The sequence below is a fragment of the Halichoerus grypus genome, chromosome 5 (assembly GCF_964656455.1).
Source record: "Halichoerus grypus chromosome 5, mHalGry1.hap1.1, whole genome shotgun sequence".
In the NCBI taxonomy this organism is placed as follows: Eukaryota; Metazoa; Chordata; class Mammalia; order Carnivora; family Phocidae; genus Halichoerus; species Halichoerus grypus.
Window position 1 is genome coordinate 175503385 of NC_135716.1, and position 21454 is coordinate 175524838.

General features: G+C 63.3%; 1 protein-coding gene and 1 non-coding gene across 8 annotated transcripts; one reads left to right on the forward strand and one right to left on the reverse strand.

The window, feature by feature from the left end:
• The first annotated feature begins 259 nt into the window (after positions 1 to 259).
• On the forward strand, positions 260 to 18478 carry ATP13A2 (ATPase cation transporting 13A2). Of its 7 annotated transcripts, none has more exons than XM_078073748.1 (29): positions 261 to 420; positions 6828 to 6922; positions 7012 to 7194; positions 7471 to 7529; positions 7705 to 7816; positions 8061 to 8140; positions 8835 to 8912; positions 9091 to 9160; positions 9879 to 10013; positions 10117 to 10183; positions 10267 to 10398; positions 10896 to 11051; positions 11554 to 11664; positions 11751 to 11797; positions 11881 to 12069; positions 13082 to 13288; positions 13738 to 13833; positions 13921 to 14077; positions 14175 to 14295; positions 14462 to 14586; positions 15264 to 15424; positions 15547 to 15663; positions 15787 to 15866; positions 16195 to 16347; positions 16441 to 16537; positions 17359 to 17582; positions 17669 to 17820; positions 17957 to 18126; positions 18211 to 18478. In XM_078073748.1, the coding sequence occupies exons 1-29, from the start codon at positions 411 to 413 to the stop codon at positions 18343 to 18345; spliced, it is 3519 nt and encodes a 1172-aa protein (XP_077929874.1). In that variant the 5' UTR covers positions 261 to 410; the 3' UTR covers positions 18346 to 18478. The 7 variants fall into 7 exon arrangements, with proteins under 7 accessions (XP_077929878.1, XP_077929874.1, XP_077929875.1 ...); XM_078073749.1 differs by having other exon boundaries at positions 9906 to 10013; positions 13918 to 14077; XM_078073747.1 differs by having other exon boundaries at positions 262 to 420; positions 8064 to 8140; positions 13918 to 14077.
• LOC118519534 (small nucleolar RNA SNORA16B/SNORA16A family) lies at positions 6613 to 6747 on the reverse strand. Its single transcript, XR_004909201.1, has one exon. It is a non-coding gene; the product is annotated as a small nucleolar RNA SNORA16B/SNORA16A family (small nucleolar RNA).
• Positions 18479 to 21454: the final 2976 nt, after the last annotated feature.

Below are 21454 nucleotides of genomic sequence, written 5' to 3' on the forward strand. Positions count from 1 at the left end.
TGACTCTGTGTGTGTGTGTCTGAGGGTTGCTGTCTCTGAGTGTGTGTCTGTGTGTTCTTGTGTCTGAGAGATGGCTGTCGCAGTCCCTGAGCTCCCCCCACCCCGTGTCTGTCTGTCGCCGGCGGGCGGCGCAGGCGGCTCGGACTACAAGTCCCGGCAGCCCGCGCGCGGGGCGGACGTGGGGCCGCAGTGGGCCGGGCGCGGCTTGGCTGCGCGCACACCCGGACTGCGGCACCTTCCCAGCCGCGCCAGCCGCCGGCTCCTGCAGGTGCCCCGGGCCACCTCGCGCCCCCGCCTTCCGCCCCGCGCCCCCAGCCTCCCGCCTCGCGCCGCCGCCGCGGGGCATCGCGACGCCCGGGCCGGGCCACGGGCCGCAGCGCCGGGGCCGGCGATGAGCGCGAGGAGCCGGCATGAGCGCAGGTGAGTGCGCGGCTCGGGCCGCCCAGAACCGGGCGCGGTCCCCGGGCCTCCCGTCGTCGCGCCACGCGACACCCCCACCGCAGGCTCGCGGGCCAGGGAAACAACCCCCGGGGGGGGCATCCCCGTGCCCGTCCCTGCCCCGTCTGGGGGAGTGGACACGGGGCGCTTCCCAGAGAGGCCAGGAGCCCCGGGGATGGCGGCGCGCGGAGCCGTCCCCTCCCCGCCTTCGTGCAGCCCTGGGCGCTGTGCAGGAGGGTGATTGGAGGTCCGCGGGGAAGGGGCGCGGGGAGATGCCCCACGCCCACTGGACTCCCTCCTGCAATGACAGATGTCCAGGTCGAGGAAGAGCCGTGGAGGCCGCTGCATCCGGGGCCTCTTGGTAGTTATTCCTCTTGGATGAATGAATGAATGAATGAATGGGGTTGGAGAAGCCAGGGGTCCCGAATCCCTGGGTCAGAGTGTCCTGGACACAAATGCCACTGCTGATCCCCTACCTCAGGCCCCCAGAGGAAGCCTGGCAACACCCAGGTCCGAGGACCACACCCTGCATGTTACCCATCCCAGACCATGTGTCCCAGGCCCACCCTTTCCGGAGTCTAAATCCCACCTGCTGCGAAAGGAGCCAGGAGACCTCTCTTCTTCTCATTTCCATGGCAGTCACTTAGACCCCAGACCTCAGCAAAGGGCCCACCAAAGGTTGAGCATGGTCTACAGAGGCAGACCCCTCAGTTCTGGTCTCTCCCTCCCCATCTCCCACCTCTCTTCCCACCCTACCAGAAGCTGAACGTGCACCCCAGTGAGGGAGGGGGAAAGCTGAGGAAAGAGGCCCTCTGAACTCCAGATCTAAAGATCAGGTTACTACTAGCAGGTTGTTCCTCACCCCCCTAGCCTGGCAGAGGAGAGGAGCCTCTGGCTGCAGGGGGAAGCACTGCGAGGAAGGAGGCAGCAGCTGGGCCACTGCCAGGTCAGCAGCAGGAAGCAGGACTTCCGCAGGAAACAAGAGGTTCTCAGATGGCTTTGACTCCGGCCCCTCCCCTCTGCAGTGCTGGTGGCATCGGGCTGTGCAGTCAGGGGAGGTTCAAGTCTAGTCTGGACCATCCATAGCTGTGCAACCGTGGACATATTAACCTCTCTGTGCCTCCTATTAAATGGGATCCAAATCCATACTTTTCATGGGGTGGCTGTGAGGATGAACTAAGAGGAATGTGTTCATTCAGACCCACTTATTTCCAGCTTCTCCCTTTTCCAGCTGTATGACTCTGGGCCAGGTGCTTTGAAGCTCTGTTCCTGCAGTTTCCCCTACTGTAAAATGATGTAAAGTAAGCTGATAATAGCCCCGCCCTCTGAGGGTGATGCATGAAGATCAGTCCCTGCTATTTGGAAGAGCAATACAATCCGCGTGAAAAGTATTCTCATCCCGCACAGCCTGCTCGGGGCTAGCCTGAGCTGGTGTTCCTGAAAGAGATCAGACACGGCCCTGACCTTCCTGGGCCATCCCTGGGGAGACTGAAATGTGACTGGAGACAAACGAGCACTTCCGAGTGTTTTGACAGGGGTCCCGCAGGAGAGAGTGCACGGGGCTTTGACCTTCCCGGCAGACTAGAGTTTTCCACAGACGTGATGTCCTCCTTCAAGCCCCTCTTTTGTCCTTTCTTGGGAGAGTATGCTCCCCAAGGAAATGAGGGGTGTGTGATAGGCAGCAGGACACTCTTCCCAGAGGGAACATTGTTGAGATCGCTGGGGAAGCAAGCAGACGAGGGTGGCACAAGGTGATCTCTGGCACGCCCCTTCCTGAAGAGGCTCAGCCCTCTGCACCTGGCCGCCGACTGACCAGGAGCAGGGGGCAGTGACCCCGAACCATTGCTTCCATGCTCTGTTCTGTCAGCGAGATGAGCAGGCGTGCCCTCGTTCGCTTATTCAGTAAATGGTTCCTGAGTCCCAGCCGTGTGCCAGGCACTGTGAGCAGGACGGGGATGCCCGGTCTGGCCTGATGGCACGACTGTTGGTCCGTGGGTATGGCTGAGGCCGGCAGAGAGGGCTTTGGAGCAACACAGACCCTCTCCAGCTGCTAGACAAGTTGGGGGGCCAACTGCCTCTCCAAGACTCAGTCTTCCCACCTGTAAAATGGGATAAATTGCAGGATGGTTGCAGGATGAAATCAGATCGGCACGAGCGAAGCGACCTGCTCCGGTGGCCCAGCGTGCCACGCAGGCTTCTTCCCCATCCCCAGCCCAGCAGCGAGCCGGGGAGAAGCGGTCTAGTGTGCACAGGGGAGCAGGGGCACGGCTGTGTATTCAGACAGGCAGATGGGAACGTGGAGGAGAGCCTGAGAAGTGGGTCAGAGCCGAGCCACACCCCTTTGGCAGGGAAGCCGGCAGCTGCCTGTGAAACAGGCCCACGCCCCAGGAGCGTCATCCACCCCGGGGCGGCCACTGCTCACACTCCTCGTGTGCTGGCTGCTCGGGGTTATGCTCCTAGCAAGGGGAAATGGAAACCAGAAACGTTAAGGCACTTGCCTCCCAAAACACAGCTTGCCTATAAGAGAGCCGGGGGCTCTGGGGAAGAAGCCGTGAGGATGGGGGTGCAGTGGTTAGGAGCGTGGACCCGAGAGCCAGAACGCCTAGATCCAGATCCCACTACTCACTGGCTCTGTGGCCCCTGGGCCCCCGGCTTCACCTCTCCTGGCCTCAGTTTCCTAATCTGTCCAATAGGGATACAAGTAGTACCGTCTTCATAGAGTGGGGGTGAGGAAGAAGTGAGTTACCGTACTGAAGCCTGTGGAACAGAGCCTGGCCTGTGTCAACCCCTTAGAACCCCGAGGTGCTCCTTCCCTTACGCCGTGGAAACCCCCAAGACCAACGCTAAGGGCCAAAACACAGCCCACCGTGCCCCACTGGGGGAGTCTGTCTCTGGGGCAGGTGGAGGACTCTGACAAAAAAGACAGCCGGGACTCCAGTAGCATCTGGACCACCGCAAGAGAGGTCTGTGGCTTTTTGGTGGCCAAGGACCTGAGAACCCAGCTTGCCAGGCTGTGTCACTTGCCCTGAAGGCCTGCTCCTCTGCCCCGGGCCAGGAGCCAGAGCGAGTCACCCCCTCCCAGGCTCCACCAGCTAGCAGAGGGCCCTCCACTGTGTGTTGTCTGCGGGCCGTTGTCAGGAAGGGAAGGCAATGCTTCCCTGACAAGCCCCACTCACAAGCCAGATGGGACGGAGAATGACAGGGACCGCCCCGGGGGACCCGGCTTGGGTTCTGTCGGAGCCCCAGGAAGAAGGCTGCTGCTGGCCAGAGACGCCCATGGTTGTGGGCTACAGGCCGTGTGTGCGTGCGTGTGTGTGTGTGTGTGTGTGTGTGTGTGTGTGTGTGTAGTTTTCCCCAGGATCCGGCTTCTTCCTGGATCTGGTGGCTCTGTTTGTTCTCCGAGTCAGCCGAGTGGCCAGGGAGGGCCTGGCCGGAGGTGGGGCTTGGGGTGTTGAGTCATCGAGTTCAGAGAGGCCTGGGGAGGTGAGGCCAGGAGCCCTGGTCTCTGATAGTGCCCACTTGGGACCCGAAACCACAGGATCCGGCTCCAGTGTCCTGGCTCCACCATTTACTGGGGTGTCTTTGTCCCTCTGAGCCTCAGTTCCCTCATTTGTAAAATGAGAGAAAGGAGTCCACGCCCTCGTGTTGCTGGAGGGTTAGATGAGCCAATTCGTCTGGAGGCATAGAGCGGGGCTTGTCACTGGGAAGTGCTTAATGGCTGTTGGCTGCTCAGATGATGGTCATTGCCATAGTAATTATGGTCACCATCGTTATGTGGAGATACAGGGGCTGGGGCGGAGAGCACAGACTCTGCCTGGTGTGCTGGGGACACAAAGCCCCAGTCCTCAGACATCCTCAGGTGGTGCAGCAGAGAGAGAAAACCCACGCTGGAGTCAGCCTGCCTGGACTCGCATCCTGTCACTACCGCGGCCGTGCTGTGTGATCTTGGCCAAGTTACTTAACCTCTCTGAGCCTCATTTTCCACTATAAAAAGGGGATAACAATTGAGCTCACACAGCAAGGTTAGTGTGTTAACTGTGTTGAAAAGGGCCAGGAGCAGAGCGCGCACATAGCAGGCTTTCGGAAGTGTTCTGAAGGCTTCGGAAGCCCAAGTGTTTGGGGACAGAGCAGCTGAGGGGCTGGGGATGTTGTGACAGTGGCAGCAGCCTGGGACACTCGGCTTGTTGGTGGAAACTTGTAGGTCAGGGCTCTGCAGGGCTCTGGCTAGGGAGGGGAAAGGGCAGGAGCTCAGAAATCGGCAGCCTGCCCCCACCCTCTAAGTGAATCCAGAGGCTCCTATGAAACCCGCAGGTGGCCCGCATTGCTGCCATCGCTCCGGCAGGTCTGGGGACGGGCCCAGGCACCTGCGTGTCTCAACCCCACAAAAGCTGCCCGCGGTGGGAGCAGTGAGCCCAGGCCCTCTGCAGCCCCAGCACACTCGCTATCCGCCTGCCTGCCAGGACCACGGCTCTGCCGTAGGCGAGACAGGAGGAAACAGAATTTCTGCAATAGAGCCACCTAGTGCTATTCTCTGAGCCTCAGTTTTCCGATCTGTACAATGGGGGTGATAGTCAGCCCTTCCCCGCAGAGGGTTAAGTAAGGAACCCTGGTAAGTGCTCAGCTGGGACATAGCACCTTCTGTCCTCCACTCACCCCTCCTCTCTGCCCACCCCGTCCCCCCACACTGGCTGGGCTCCTCTCTCCCCCATCCCACCTTCAGAGTGGGGGCCCCTTTCCTGGCTGCTGTCAAAGGCAGGCCTGACATCTCCTCAGTCCAGACTCGACTTCTCAGCATCTCCTCGCTGCCAGGACTCTGCTGGGCACCGGAGTTGGACAAGGATCAGCAGCCCTGATCCGTGCCCTCTGGGTGGGCACCGGATGCAAAAGTGGGACACAGAGCTCCCAGGAAGCAGATAGCTGGATGTGTGAGGGCTGTGGAAGCTCAGGGCGCTCACCAGGCCCTGTCCCCCACTCTGGGCCCACACAGCGAAAACCAGACACACAAGGAGATGACACTGTGAGTGGGAGCCCCAGAACAGTCAGATAACAGACCCATGAAGCCTTGAGCCATTGGGTCTGTCAGACCAGTTTATAAAATTGCGATGCTTTTTTTTTTTTTTTTTTTCTTGAGATTTTATTTATTTATTTGAGAGAGAGAGAGAACGCTCGAGAGAGCACAAGCTGGGGGAGGGGCAGAGAAGCAGACTCCCCGCTGAGCAGGGTTCTCAGCATCCTGGGATCAGGACCTGAGCGGAAGGCAGACGCCTCACCGACTGAGCCACCCAGGCGCCCCTAGCGATGCTTTCTTTTTACTTCAAGTCTTTCTTTGGTCATGGCAGCATTAGCAGAAATACAAAGGTCGTGATTTTCTATCTAAAATAACCCGTTGTCTTCCTGCTTGCCCCGTTCCCATAGTGTTCCTCTCCCCGCTGTAAGCCCATAATCACAGATGAAGACAGCTTTCCTGGCCACGACCTCGCTCCAGCAGCAGGCTGGGGTCTTCAGTCTTCAGAATCAGGCACGGCCGGAAATGTGGGGGCAGCCAGGTCCTGAGGTGGTTGTGTCCATTGCGGCCATGGCCCGAGGATCCTCACTCACCAGAAAGTGCCACTTTGGTTCCTGCCAGAACCTTCATCTCACACAGCTGCGGATACCCTTGTCTTGAACAATCTTATTGTCCCCTTCCCGTGCTCTTCGGCATCAAAGGTTTGGCTGCCTTTGGTCCTGGGACCAACACCTGAAGCTTTTCTGTGCCACCTGCCGCTGCATTTTCCCAGTTCGCGTGCCCAACCCGCTCCCATCTGCCCCTCCATGCTGGTCCTTGTTCTTCAGCAAGCTAGTTTTCAAAAGCTCTACTCTGGTAACTGTAGGCAAGACCCCATCAACAGAACATTTCTGCTGGCCTCTGGAAACATGTCAGGTTTTTTTGTTTTAGAGAGAAAGAGCTGGGGGCGGGGAGGGCGCAGGGAGGGGAGCAGAGGGAGGGAGAGCGTCCCAAGCAGTTTCCACGCCCAGCACGGAGCCCGACACAGGGCTCGATCCCACGACCCTGAGATCATGACCTGAGCCGAAATCGAGAGTCGGACACTCACCCGGCTAAGCCAGCCAGGAGCCCCGCGTGTCAGTTTTAATAGAGGACTCTGTCTGTACCTGAGAAATGGCAGGCGCAGCGGGGACTATCTTTTCCCAAAATATTACAGGTCAGTTACAGCGAATGGGACGGCAGCCGTCCGGGAGAGCAGTCCCTCCGGCCCCTTTTTGACCACAGCAGCTGCATGGAGGCCACCGCAGCTTCGACACGGGGCCACAGAATGACGATGCTCATTTTGTTTAAAGTCATAAGAGAGGGAGGAGCGCCCCCCCATGACCTCTCTCCTTTGCGCCCACAGACAGCAGCCCTCTCGTGGGCAGCACGCCCGCCGGCTATGGGACCCTGACGATAGACACATCTGTAGATCCCCTCAGCTCCTCAGTTTCATCCGTGGTAGGTGAGCCCCTCCCCCCGGCCCCCCCCCGCCCCTCCCCCCCCGCCCGCCCCGCCCCCACCTGGGCCCTCTCTGTCCGCGTCCCCAGAGGCTCAGCGGCTACTGTGGCAGTCCATGGAGGGTCATAGGCTATCACCTCGTGGTCTGGATGATGGCGGGGATCCCTTTGCTGCTCTTCCGCTGGAAGCCGGTGTGGGGGGTGCGGCTGCGGCTCCGGCCGTGCAACCTGGCCCGCGCAGAAACACTCGTCATCGAAATAAGAGACAAAGAGGTGAGGCAGCCTGGTGCTAGAGGGAGTGGTGCTGGGGCAGGGGCGGGGGGCGGGGGGTCACGCGTGGAGTCTCAGCCCCATCTGGCCGCTGACTTTCTGTGGGACCGCACTCAGAGTGTCCTCTCTGAACCTCTGCTTTCCCATCCGAGCAGTGGGCAGAAGGGTGGCTCCTACGTCCTTGATCCCTGCCTCGCGCAGCAGGGGCCACCGGGCGGCAGGGTGGGACCTGGGAGGGGGGCAGTCTCTTCTGGTACCGAGTCCACACCTCTGTTCCAGGATAATTCGTGGCAGCTGTACACTGTGCAGGTGCAGACTGAGGCCGTCAGTGAGGGCAGGTGAGGCAGCCCCATCACCCCTCCCAGAAGCCCCTGCTCCCCACTCGCCCCCTTGCACAGCCGCTCTGAACAAAGGCATCAGTGCCTCGCACCCCGGGGGGACCGCGGCTCCGTGGGCTGGGGAGGTGCTGGACCAGCTTCCAGAGCTCCACAAGAACCCCCACGCCCCTCCCAGCCTGGAGCTGCCGGCGCAGGGCCCGGAGGACGGCCGGAGCCAGGCGGCAGTGGGGACGGTACCGGAGGGTGCATGGAAGGACACCGCCCAGTTCTGCAGGAGCGAAGAGGCAGTGAGTGGACAGCTGGGTTCTGGACAAGTCCTTAACCCTCCCTGGGCCTCAGTTTCACGCTCTGTACGATGGGAGGGTTGGACTCCACATTCCCCAGGCACCTCTGGTTCCATTGTCCCTAGTGTCCAGGATGCTCGGCCGACCACCTCCCCGCCTCCTTCCTGTGACTCTGGCCTCTACCCCTGCACTGCCCCCCGCTCCCCCTCCTCCTGAGGCTGCCTCCAGCTTCCTCTCCCCTACCCAGCAGCGGACCCTGCGGTACTACCTCTTCCGGGGCCAGCGCTACGTCTGGATCGAGAGCCAGCAGGCCTTCTGCCAAGTCAGGTAGGGGACAGGGCCGTGGCCGTGTGCCTCGGTCCCCTGCGACACGAGCCGGTCATGAGCCTCCCCAGGCCCTGGGGTCTCTGTAACTGGGGCATAAAGAGAACCCCTGCCTCCTCCAGGCCGTTTTGAGGGGGGGAGTACATGAGCTTCGCCTAAAGTTTGGCTCAGCCTCCGGCCGAGGTGAAAACGCTGAATCAGATCTTAGGCTCTGGGCTCGGACCATCCATCTGGGGGCTTGTCCCCGCTTTGCCTCCTCCTAAGTGCTTGATAAACGGGAGCTGCATCTACAGAGGTGGGTGCCAAGGGGACGTGGGGATGGCACCAGCCACGCGCTTTGTGTGGCTTCTCATCCCCCCAGAGCCCTACGTGGCACCATCCCCACTCTGCAGATGAGAAAACAGGCACAGAGAGATTAAGTCACTTACGGAAGGCGTCGTCGTTGTAAAGAATCCTCCCGTCACTCAGTAATAGCGATTCTTGTCACTATTAAGTATTCTCATCGCCGCTCAGTGTTCTTCCTCGGCGAGGTGGTTCGGGGCCCGATCAGAGGAACAGGAGAAGGTTAAGCCCAGAGTCAGTGAGGGACCTGCCTCCTCCCCCGAGCTCAGTGGGCCAGAAGGGGCCTGGAGCCCCGAGTCCCCTGGGGCAGGAGGCCCCGTTGCCCACATGAGTCTCCCCCCCGCCCCGCCCCCAGCCTGCTGGACCACGGCTGCACCTGTGACAGTATCCACCGCTCCCGCTCCGGCCTCAGCCTCCAGGACCAAACCGTGAGGTGGGCGCCGCCCCATACACTGGGGGCCCCGTTCTGCCCGCCCCCGAGCGTGGCCTTGTGGTCCCCTGCCTTCTCTGGGCCTCGGTTTCCCTGGCTGAAAGGTGAGGAGCTCCGTCGCCCTTGGAGGGCCCAGCTGCTACTGCCCCTCCATCTCTTCGCCCGGCCACTTCTCTTACAGGAAGACCATCTACGGCCCCAACGTGATCGGCGTGCCGGTCAAGTCCTATCCCCAGCTGCTGGTGGACGAGGTAGGGCTGGCCCTGGGCCTCGCCCCAGCTCTGGCCTGGATTGGCCGTGTGACCTTGGCCGGGGGTTGGCCGTCTTAGGGTCACTTGATAGTGACAGACCAGAGCAGCTGTCCCCTCCTCCACAGGGGAAAGTCACCTCAGACCCACCTGACCCTCGCTCAGGGCAAGGAATTGGAGGCTGTGGTCCAGGCTGGGGCTGGGAGTAGAGGCCGGGAGGCCAGGCCACAGGGCCCGGGCTTCTCCTGGACCTTGCTGCGCCTGAGCCGCCTTAGAGTAGGGGCGCTCGGTTCACACGCAAAGATCCCAGGGTTCAGAGGGGTGATGTGGCGTAGGGGACAGAGGGGAGCCCATGGCGCGGACACCCGAGAGGACACTGCACATCCCAGCCTCTGAGCCGGAGGCAGACGCCCATGAGAGGGAGACTGGCTCTTGGAGTCGGGCCTGATGGAAACCCCAGGCAGCCACTGGGGAGCTGCCTGGTTCGGGGCAAGTAACTTGACCCTTCTGTGCCTCAGTGCCCTCATCTGCAAAATGGAGTGTGGAATTGTCACCACTATTGGATGTCACTTAGGGGACATGCTTAGCAGGGGCCTGGCATCTACATGCCTGGGTCCTCTTTAGAGCCAAGAAGCCGGGGTCTCCATGGATGTCTGGAGGGGCTGAGCAGGGCCGCCCCGGGGACGCGGGCCCTGATGCTGCCTCCCCGCCCCTCCCCCAGGCACTGAACCCCTACTATGGGTTCCAGGCCTTCAGCATCGGGCTGTGGCTGGCGGACCACTACTACTCGTACGCCCTGTGCATCTTCCTCATCTCCACCGCCTCCATCTGCTTGTCGCTCTACAAGACCAGAAAGGTCGGGGGGGGGGGGGGAGGACGATGGTGGAGGGGGCGGGGCAGCCGCGTACCCCAGGGGGCCGCCACCCACCCACTCCCCACGTGCCCCCCTCCCCCCACAGCAAAGCGAGACTCTGAGGGACATGGTGCAGCTGTCGGTGAGGGTGTGCGTGTGCCGGCCCGGGGGAGGTGAGAGCAAGGGAAGGGAGGGGGGCTTGAGCAGGTGGCTGGGGGTGCCCTGGGCCGCGCTGAGGACCCCCGCTCGCCTGCAGAGGAGGAATGGGTGGACTCCAGCGAGCTGGTGCCGGGAGACTGCCTGGTGCTGCCGCAGGAAGGCGGGCTGGTGCCCTGTGACGCAGCCCTGGTGGCCGGCGAGTGCGTGGTCAACGAGAGCTCTCTGACAGGTCAGCCCGGCCCCCGCGGCCTCGGAGGCCCCTCTGCCTCGCGCAGCACTTCCAGGTTTTTCTTCCCCTTTTGCTCTCGGGTGACAGTCCTACACCCGGCAGGCGCCCAGGGCTTCAGAGAGGTTAAGCGCCCCCACCCACCCTCTGGTGTATTGCTCTGAGTTATAAAAGTAATACTGCTTGTTATAAAATCATTCCGACAGAGTAAGAATGTCTTCCCTGCCCCCCTCCCCCAGCCGTGTGCATCCACGCACACACACACCATCGGGCTCCCCCGAGAGCAGGTTCCTGGTTCCTGGCTGGCACATATCCTTTCCGGGTTGTCTGGCTGTGTCTTTATGTCTTTTGCCCCGAGCCTCAGTGTCCCTCTCTGTAAAATGGGGGCAATGGTTTCTGCACGTATGGTTACAAGAGTTAAGTGTGCTTAACTCCTGTCTGGGTGGTGGGGAGGAGTGGCGTGGAGGCGCCTCACGGGCTTCCTCCCGCGTCCCTCCCAGGGGAGAGCGTCCCAGTACTGAAGACGGCCTTGCCGGAGGGGCCCGAGCCCTACTGCCCAGAGACCCACCGGCGGCACATGCTCTTCTGTGGGACCCTCGTCCTGCAGGCCCGAGCGTTCGTCGGACCCCACGTCCTGGCAGTGGTGACTCGAACAGGTAGGAGTCAGGGAGGCAGGGAGGGCTGCCGGGCTCACAACTCTGGGCAGGGCAGGAGCCATCTCTGCCGCTGTCCCGCTGTGGGACCTGGTGCAAGTCCCACCCCCAGCTAGGGGCGGGCCAACGACATGGGCAGGGATGTGGCCAGCAAGCGGGAGCCCACCCCTTAGGAAGGGAGCAGCCCTATTCAACTCCAGCAGGTTCTTGTCACATGGGAATGGGACCTAGTGTACCCAGATCTGAGTGTTTCGGCAGAAGCCACATATCTGGATTTTAAGTGAAACCACCCACTTTATAGATGTTGTCCACTCATTCCGTTTTCACTAAACCCTGTGAGGGCTGGGCAAGGCCTGTGGGCCATCCCAAGTCACCCCAAACTGGATGATTTCTCATCCCGGGAGCACCGTGTCTCTCAACCCCAAGGTGCGGTGGGGTAGGGCAGGGGCTGGGAGGGCCTGTCCTGACCCTCGCCCCCCCACTCCACCCCCCCGGCTCCTCCCAGGGTTCTGCACAGCCAAAGGGGGCCTGGTGAGCTCCATCTTGCACCCCCGGCCCATCAACTTCAAGTTCTACAAACACAGCATGAAGTTCGTGGCTGCCCTCTCTGTCCTGGGTGAGCGGCCCCCTGCACGCCCCTCTGCTGCCCCCCCCCCCGCAGCCCCTTCCCAGGTCCTGCTGAGTCACATGCTGTCTCCCCAGCTCTCCTCGGCACTATCTACAGCATCTTCATCCTGCACCGCAACCGGGTGAGCCTCGGGGCCCGAGTGGGGGCCGCCGGCAGGGACGCAGGGCCAGCCTGGCCTTTGGCACTCACGGTGCTTCCTGCCAGGTGCCTGTGCATGAGATCGTGATCCGGGCCCTGGACCTGGTGACGGTGGTGGTGCCGCCCGCCCTGCCAGCCGCCATGACCGTGTGCACGCTCTACGCCCAGAGCCGGCTCCGGAGTCAGGGCATCTTCTGCGTCCACCCGCTGCGCATCAACCTGGGGGGCAAGCTCCAGCTGGTGTGTTTTGACAAGGTGGGGGCCGCAGGGCGGGGGCCACGGGCACCTCGGCCAGGCCTCCACAGCTGCACTCCTCAGTCGGCAGCACTGACCAAGGGCCTGCTCGGTGCCGGCTCCGGTCCTGGGGTAGAGATGCTCGGAGACCCCCCCCCCCGCCCCGCCCAGCTCCCACGCGTGTCGGGCTCTCGGTCCGGCAGACAACCGTCTGAGATCAGTCGTTCCCTGGTGCTGCTCTCAGCGCCTAGACCCAGCAGAGACCCCCAGGGTGATGTCCCCCCACCAGAATGAGCGAACCAGGGGGCACAGGGAGCTGCAGATGGTGATGGGTCTGGGGAAGGAAGTGAACAGGGTAACACGATAGGGTGGTCTGTGGGGTCACTCCCTTCAGGAGATGGCATCAAGGAAGGCTCCTTGTGACCTCAGTGCGGGGTGGGGGGGTGCCCCCGGAGACGTGAGGCAGGGCAGGCGGGGGCTGGGGAGCAGTCAGCATGGCTCCTCGGAGGAACAGACCTGGGGCACGGGGAACAGTGGGGAAAGGGGGCAGGCCGAGACAGCCAGGGCCCTGGTCGGGCAGGGGCTGGTGAGCGCTGTTGAGGAATTCAGACCTTAATGATTCTGAGGGCACTGGGGGCCACGGGGAGTTTTTAAACAGAAAGGGGGGGCCTGATTGGGTTCACAGCGACCCCAGACTGGCGAAGGAGCTGGACACGTATGCTGTGTGGCCAGGCCCTCTTCCTGGCCCCACATCAAACAAGTGATGGGGGGTGGCAGAGGGGTCGTGGGTGGGAGCCCGAAACAGGGGCCGCCTGACCCAGCTGTAGGGTGACGGAAGACTTCCTGGAGGCAGCGGTGCCAGGCAGAGGAAGCGGGGGTTCGGGAGGGCGACCCTGGCAGAGGGACCTCTTCTGGCTCCTGCGCTGGCTCCCGGGATTCCCACAGGCCCCGCCTGGCCTGGGGTGGGGGTGCCCAGCCCAGCGGCACACAGCAACCCGGGACTCATCAGTGGCCCACCCCTTGCCCCCTGCAGACGGGCACCCTCACGGAGGACGGCTTGGATGTGATGGGTGTGGTGCCCCTAAAAGGGCAGGCGTTCCTGCCTCTGGTCCCAGAGCCCCGCCGCCTGCCCGTGGGGCCCCTACTCCGAGCGCTGGCCACCTGCCATGCCCTCAGCCGGCTCCAGGACACCCATGTGGGCGACCCCATGGACCTCAAGATGGTGGAATCGACTGGCTGGGTGAGGAGGCCGAGCAGGCCAGCCCCTGCCTCCGGGCAGCTGGGCTCTCACTAACCCCGCCTGGTCTTCATTCCAGGACTCCAGGTGGCGTCCGTTGTGCCGCCGTCATAAATAACAACGGCCGAGGCCGCGTGGCAGCACCCACGTGGTGCCGGTGCCACAGTCATGGCACGGGCCTTGGCTCGAGCTCCTCCTGTAGCCCAGGAAGGACGCTTCCGAACCTGCTTCACAGGGAGGAAGCTGAGGCTGAGGGAGGTTTGGAATAACTTGTCCAAGGTCACCCTGCAACTTGTAAGTGGCAAAGCCAGGGTTTGAACTGGGGTCCATCCGACTCCAAAGCCCGTGTCCTTGACTGCCATCCGCTCTCACACGAAGGAAGTCCTCCAGGAGGCTAACTTGAATCTCCCGCCACCTCCCTCCGGGGCCAACCTTCCCTGCCTGCCTCCCAGGTCCTGGAGGAGGGGCCGGCTGCAGCCTCGGCGTTTGGGACCCAGGTCTTGGCGGTGATGAAACCCCCACCCCAGGAGCCCCAGCTGCAGGGCATGGTGAGTCATGGGGGGTGCTTGTGGGGGGTGGGGTGGGAGGGGGCTCCACAGGCCGGCCCTTCAGCTGCCCCTCCATCTCTGCAGCAGGAGCCCCCGGTGCCCGTCAGCATCCTCAGCCGCTTCCCCTTCTCGTCAGCCCTGCGGCGCATGAACGTGGTCGTGGCGTGGCCGGGAGCTGCTCAGCCGGAGGCCTACGTCAAGGGCTCCCCCGAGCTGGTGGCAGGCCTCTGCAAGCCCGAGACAGGTGAGGGGGCGCGCCGCGGCCCAGGAGGGGGTGGGCGCCCCGCCTCCGCCCCGGCCCCCACCTCCTTGTCCCAGTGACACCCGCCTCTCCCCGGCAGTGCCCCCGGACTTTGCCCGGATGCTGCAGAGCTACACGGCCGCCGGCTACCGCGTTGTGGCCCTCGCGGGCAAGCCACTGCCTGTCGCGCCCAGCCTGGAGGCCGCTCAGCAGCTGACGAGGTGGACTGTCGCCTGCCCCCCCGGGACTGGGCTCGGGTCCTGGCATGGGCAGAGGGGGGCTCTCTGCCGGCCGAGCCGCGAGGAGATGGCCTTGCCTGGCAGCGGGGGAGGGGGCAGGGGCCTGGGCCACTGCGTGACCTCTGACCCACGTCTGCCCACCCTCTAGGGACGCCGTGGAGCGGGAGCTGGGCCTCCTGGGGCTGCTGGTCATGAGGAACCTGCTGAAGCCCCAGACCACAGCGGTCATCCAGGCTCTGCGGAGGACCCGCATCCGCACCGTCATGGTGACAGGTGCCCGTGGGCAGCACCCCCCCACCCCGCCCCGGTCATGGGCAGAGGGGAGGGCATGCCGCACCCCTTCTTTTCGGGCCCCTGCTTCAGGCCAGGTCCTTTTCAGACATCTCAGGATCCCTCCCAAGTGGCCTTTGTCCCTCCACTTAGATGAGGAAGGGGAGGCCCCGGGGAGTAGAATGACCTCCAGACGGCCCCCCGGGGGTGGTGCTGAGCAGCCTGGGTTCCAGCGCGGCGCCTGCCTGCGAGGCGGCTTCTCCAGGTTCCAGCGCCCCCTGTAGGAAATGTGCGGAATTATGTCACCCTTGACAGTGGTGAAGTTTTATGGAGCAAGAAAAGATTTCTAGCCAGGGCAACGTGGAGGAGCCCAGTAGTCTGTGTCCTTCTCCTTGCCAGCGTACACACACGCTTTCCAGCAAAGTCCTGCAGCACTAAGTAGTATATGTGGGACATAGGCCCTGATCCCCACTTTCCCCTAAGACCTTTGATGCCTGGTTTTATAGGTGAGGAAGGTGGGGTTCAGAGACGTTAATGAACCTGCCTGAGCTCACACAGCCAGTCATGGCAGACAACGTGTCTGGCCTCAGTTTTCCCATCTGTAAGCATCAGAGTGAGGATGCCCCCCCCCCCACCCCCCCGGATAGGAGCTGGGTCCTGACCTTGCCCCACACCCCTAGGGGACAACCTGCAGACAGCAGTCACGGTGGCCCAGGGCTGCGGCATGGTGGGTCCCCAGGAGCATCTGGTCATCATCCACGCCACCCCCCCTGAGCGAGGCCAGCCTGCCTCCCTCGAGCTCCTGCCATTGGAATCCTCCGCAGCTGTGAACGGGGCTAAGGTGAGGCCAAGCCGGGCTTCCGGCCACACAGCCCACCGATGACCCCACCCGTGTTACCTGACCCTGGCCCCAGCTCTCCGGGGTGGGCAGGGGAAGCTGAGCTGAGCTTCCTGGGCCCCCAGGATCCTGACCAGGCCTCCAGCTACACCGTGGAGCCAGACCCCCGATCCAGCCACCTGGCCCTCAGCGGGTCCACCTTTGGTGTCCTTATGAAGCACTTTCCCAAGCTGCTGCCCAAGGTAGGGCTGCCCCTGAGCCCCCCCCCCGGTCGCTCTCAGCCTCCCCACGCTCTGCTCCCTCCTCATGGCTCTCCCACCCCCACGTGCAGCTGCCTCAGTCTCTCCCTCCTCCCCTGCTCTCAGGTGCTGGTCCAGGGCACGGTGTTCGCCCGCATGGCTCCCGAGCAGAAGACAGAGCTGGTGTGTGAGCTCCAGAAGCTCCAGTGAGTGCATGTGGGCGAGGGGCCTGCGGGGGGCTAGCGGGTCCACAGCACGGGGTGGGGGGGTGCACGAGCCCCCACCTCCCACTGCAGGCATTCGGAGTTACCGTCACCCTCAGGGAGAACCCCAGCAGGCTCTCCGGGGGCCATCAGGCCAAAAGCAGTCAGGACCCCTGTTCACCGAGCCCCTGAGATGTCCCGGGCAGCAGGCGGGCAGCAGGGACCAGCCATCCCCACGCTCGCCAGCGAGCCCGTGGGAGGCCAGAGGGGTCGTTCCGCCGACGCGGAGGCACCTCACGGGCTCCAGCCAGGCCCCCCCCACCCCGGGCAGGTACTGCGTGGGCATGTGCGGGGACGGCGCCAACGACTGCGGGGCCCTGAAGGCGGCCGACGTGGGCATCTCGCTGTCCCAGGCCGAGGCCTCGGTGGTCTCGCCCTTCACCTCAAGCATGGCCAGCATCGAGTGTGTGCCCATGGTCATCAGGTGAGGAGGGCAGGGGCCGGCGGGGCGGGGCGGGGGCGGGGGTGCCCTCGGGGGTGCCCTCAGGGCCGCCTAACGCCCCAACCCCGCACCCAGGGAAGGCCGGTGTTCCCTTGACACCTCGTTCAGCGTCTTCAAGTACATGGCTCTGTACAGCTTGACCCAGTTCATCTCCGTCCTGATCCTCTACACGGTGAGTGCGCACAGCCCGCTGCCCGGAGCAGGCACAGAGCCAGGCCACTCAGCGGCGTGCCTGGGGGCCCAGCAGCTCTGGCGCGGATGGTGCGGCCTCGGATCCCGCCCTGCCACTTCCTAGCCGCGGGGCTTGGGTGATTCCCGAGCCTCGGGTGGCGGCACACAGTGGGTCGTCAGAAACGGGGACAGCCGTCCTGTGCTAGCGTGTCGTCCCTGTCCTCGGGAGCTCCTGTCTGCAGGGGACACTGAGGCAGAGCCCAGGCAGGGCCGGAGGCAGGAGTGGGCTGGAGCCAGGGCCGCTGCTCCTTCCCCACGGATCCTCGCCCCGGCCCAGACCTTGGCCGTGCCCGTCACCCCTGCTCAGAGGCCATCTCCCCGGCTCTGCTCTGAGCTCACGCGGCTCACCCCCGCGGAAAGCAGGCGACCCTGTGGGGCAATGCAGATCTCGCACCAGCACCTGTCCCGGCGTCCACCGAGAACTGGGTCCTCTGGTGACCGAGGGGCTCCGCGAGGCAGAGCCTGAGCCCCCTCAGACTGGGAGCTTCCTGTGGGCAGGAGGAACCGACCCCATCAGGTTTAGTGTCCCAGGGTCAGCAGGGAAGGATGCCTTCTCCCTCAGACTGGAAGAGGGGCTCCCTGAAGGCAGTGCGGTGTCTTCTCTGCCAGACTAGGAGGTCCCCGGAGGCAGGAGGGCGCTGCCCCCACGCCCCCCGATCGGGCTGCAGGGCAAGAATCCGACCTTCCCCATCGGACTCCTGAGGGGCAGGGAGCTGGTGCCTCCCTGCTATCTTCCCTCTGCCCTTCCTCCCCTGCCGGCAGATCAACACCAACCTGGGTGACGTGCAGTTCCTGGCCATCGACCTGGTCATCACCACCACGGTGGCCGTGCTCATGAGCCGCACGGGGCCGGCGCTGGTGCTGGGGCGGGCGCGGCCCCCGGGGGCCCTGCTCAGCGTCCCCGTGCTGAGCAGCCTGCTGCTGCAGGTGACCCTGGTGGCCGGCGTGCAGCTGGGGGGCTACTTCCTGACCGTGGCCCAACCCTGGTGAGTAGGGAGCCCGGCTCCCAAGTCCCACCCCTGCCCCATCCTCCGCACACTCGTTCCCTGAGCCCCGGTCTTCGCGCCCCCAGGTTCGTGCCTCTGAACAAGACCGTGCCCGCGCCAGACAACCTGCCCAACTATGAGAACACGGTGGTCTTCTCTCTGTCCAGCTTCCAGTACCTCATCCTGGCCGCAGCCGTGTCCAAGGGGGCGCCCTTCCGCCGGCCCCTCTACACCAACGGTGCTGCTGCCCGGCTGGGCTGCTGTGGGCGCAGGAGGGACGGGCTGAGGGGGTCTGGTGCCTCGGGGGGGCCCCCACTGGGCATGCGTGGGAGGGGGCAGGGGCTGCCTGGCCTGATGCACGCCCTCACCCCCAGTGCCCTTCCTGGTGGCCCTGGCGCTCTTGGGCTCCATCCTGGTGGGCCTGCTCCTGGTCCCTGGCCCCCTGCAAGGCCCGCTGGCGCTGAGGACCGTCGCTGACACCTGCTTCAAGCTGCTGCTCTTGGGCCTGGTGGCCTTCAACCTCGTGGGGGCCTTCATGCTGGAGGTGGGGCTCACCCTGGGCTGGGGGCGGCGGGGGGCTCCGGGGCTGGGCCGCAGCCGCCGCTCTGCAACCCCCTGTCCCCCGCAGAGCGTGCTGGACCGGTGCCTCCCGGCCTGCCTGCGGCGCCTCCGGCCCAGAAGGGCCTCGAAGAAGCGCTTCAAGCAGCTGGAGCGGGAGCTGGCCGAGCAGCCCTGGCCACCGCCCGCCGCGCCGGTGAGGTAGTGCAGGCCCCTCGGCCCCCCAGACGCTGGCTGTCCCTGCCTCTGAGCCACCGCCTGGCACCCGTCGCCGGAGACCCCACCGCCCTCGCGCCCGTAGCCCGGAGGTCGGCAGATGTCATACTCCTGCCCCGAGGCCGCCCGGCCCTCAGCTGGGGAGAGGCTGTTGCTGTCCCCCATTCAGACATCCCGTGTAGAGACGACAGCCACCAACCCCCCCCCCCCGGAGCCATTGTTAGTGCAGCAAATAAAGTCGTAATATTTTCCTGGGCAGCCTGTCTCCCACGTGGTACCGCTGACCGGGTGCCCGGCGGGTGGCCCCCCGCGTGCGTCTGCTCCTGGCGCCCCTGGTTTTTCAGATCATGTTGGGCGACTCCCCTCTCGGGGCCTCCGCGTCTTCATCTGACAGTAATGATGTTTTCGGGTTGAGCACGGGCCTCGTGCCCCGTTAACACCTCGTGTGCGTCTTCATTCAATCCTCATCACTGTAGAGTCAGTCTTTTCTTTTTTTTTTTAAGATTTTATTTATTTGCGAGAGAGAGAATGAGAGACAGAGAGCATGAGAGGGAGGAGGGTCAGAGGGAGAAGCAGACCCCCCGCTGAGCAGGGAGCCTGATGTGGGACTCGATCCCGGGACTCCAGGATCATGACCTGAGCCGAAGGCAGTCGCTTAAACAACTGAGCCACCCAGGCGCCCTGTAGAGTCAGTCTTATCCCCATTTTACAGATACAGAAACTGAGGCTTAGTGGCCCCACACTTAGAGGTGGGGCCAGATCGCTCGGACTCCAGCATCCACGCTCTTCCTTCCTACCGTCCTGTGGGGGCAGCAAGAGAAGGGCCGTGCCTCCCACAAGTGCCAGAGCCTCCGAGACTTTTAACGGGGTCAGTTCCCTTCTGCCCCCCGTGCCCTGCCCCCCGGACGAGTTTGTGGTCTGGCTCCTCGCTCCGATGAAAGTCCAGGCTCTGAGCCCACGTCTCCCAGCCCAAACCACATGCCCTGTCCCCCGGGGAAGGGTGGGTGCTTCTGACCTCATCCCACCAGTGGGACACTGGCCAAGCCCTACTTTGGAGAGGCAACTCGGTCATCTGGCCCGTCGGTGCGGGGCAGGAGGGAGCAGGAAAGAAAGACGGCTTCCCGCCCTCCGGAAGCCCCCGCCGACCTCATTACCGGAAGCCCCGGCGCCAAACGCGGCCTGCCCTCGCAGGAGCTCAGTAAATGTGGACTCAAACTGCGGGGCAGGGATGTGGGGCGTGAAAAAGCAATTTATACGATGAGGCGCGTCCACAGACCTTCTGCACCGGGCACGGCGTCATCAACCAGCAATAGTTCGGGGTGGCAGGTGCTGGGCAAGGGGAGGCCGGAGGACACCAGGAGAGGCCTGGGTTCGAATCCCTCCTCTACCCTTCGCCAATTTACTCGCGCGTGTATCGGACGGTATACAAGAAACTTGGCCTCTGCCCGTGGACAGCTTGTAACCCGGTGGGAGAGGGGAGCAGGGAAGAAGCGAATCTCCGAGGCCGTCGGGAGAAGAGTACCCACACCCACCACCCCCTCCCTGCATAGCTGCCGTCTCTGTTTGGGTCCTTAGGGCCAGGGGAGGGGGTGGAAGCAGCAGAGAGGATCTGGGGGCCAGGACGTGAGAGTGGGAAGCTTTGGGGTCTCCGTTTCCCCCTTTTGTCATGAGTGTAGGGGACAGCCTTTCTGCCAGCTGGTGTCCCCTCCTACCCTAGTGGGACTGTGGCTGGCAGCAGCCAAGGGCTAAGGGAGGGCGGAGGGGGCTGTGCTGGCCCCCAGGGCCCCCAGGGCTCCAGGTAACAGAAGTCCCTGCTATTCTGTGATAGACCCTGGAGAGGGGGTGGCAGATATTCATTCATTCATTCATTCATTCATTCCTTTGACAAACCAGCACCAGGGAACAAAGGATGCATGGGACATACGGAGTTTCTGCCTAATAGGATTCAGAGTTTAAGGGATAGGCAGTTGTGGGGTGCATGACTGGGGGTAAGGAGATCCCCATGTCCTCCCAGCCAGAGCTGCCGCCTCAGGCATGGGCTCCCCAGACCAGGCAGGGTGGAGGTCTGCCCCAGAGGCAGGGACCGACACCCCCCACCCAGCCAGTCTCTCCCAGGAGAATTGAGTGCATATTCATTCATTCCATTAATGTTTACTGAACAGCTGCTCTGAGCCTGGCACTGTGCCTAATGAGCATAAACGGGGGATGAGCAAACACACTTTGTCGCTGTCTTCATGTAGCTCCCAAGCTCACGAGCTCAAGTGGGAGAGGAGCAGGATTCAAATGGGCACAGACGTAGGGCAACGGGACGGCTGTGAGCCGCAGAGCAGAAGGTGCTTAGGGGCGGAACAGGGAGAAAGGGAAGGCTCCTCTGAGGAAGGGAGGGTTTGGTCTATCACCTGAAGGAGGCGGACCTCATCAGTGTTGCAGGAGGAAGCAGCAGCTTGAGCAAAAGTCCTGTGGCAGCAGAGGAAAGGGCTTAGTGAGAGACTGCCAAAAGGCCACGTGGCTGCTGGGAGACCAGGCAGGGAATGAGGAGGCAGAGCCAGACGGAGATGAAGGGTGAGGTCCTGGGGGGGGTCACAGGCCAGTTTAGCTTTTTTCCCAGGTGCCATGGGAAGCCAGCAAAAGGCTCTAAGTAGAAGGGGGCCAGCGTCCGAGGGGGTCAGGGAGGGCAGAGCCCACTTGGGAAGGCCTAGATGAGAGGTTATTACAGAGTCCCGGCAAGAGCTAATGGTGGCTTACACCACGGCGGGGGCAGTGCCCAGACTCAATCTCTGTGAAGCGGGATTAGTGGCAGGGTGCTGGGCTGGGTGCTGGGCTCCGTGCAGGGGCGGAGAGCAAGGGAGGAAGCCTGAGGGATGGAAGGATGCTGGTACTGCTGCCCAGATGGGGACCCCTCCGGGAGCCAGTCAGGAGGCATGAACTTGGACTTGGATCCTCGCTGGATCCTTGTTGCCTTGGGGACGTTCTTGGGGCCAGGCCTGGTAGCCTGTGGTGCAGGGGCGGACAGCAGCGCTGGTTCTGGAAGCCAGCCCCCACCTGGAGCTGCCTAGGGAGACCCAGAAGGCATTGCCAGAGAGGCAGGAGGGAAAGCA

What these genes read in the sequence shown, in the direction of transcription:
- ATP13A2 (XM_078073746.1), top strand. An exon ending in AGCTGGTGTGTTTTGACAAG is followed by an intron (nt 12,070 to 13,081) that starts GTGGGGGCCGCA and finishes TGCCCCCTGCAG; the next exon opens with ACGGGCACCCTCACGGAGGA. An exon ending in TGGGGGCCTTCATGCTGGAG is followed by an intron (nt 18,127 to 18,210) that starts GTGGGGCTCACC and finishes TGTCCCCCGCAG; the next exon opens with AGCGTGCTGGACCGGTGCCT.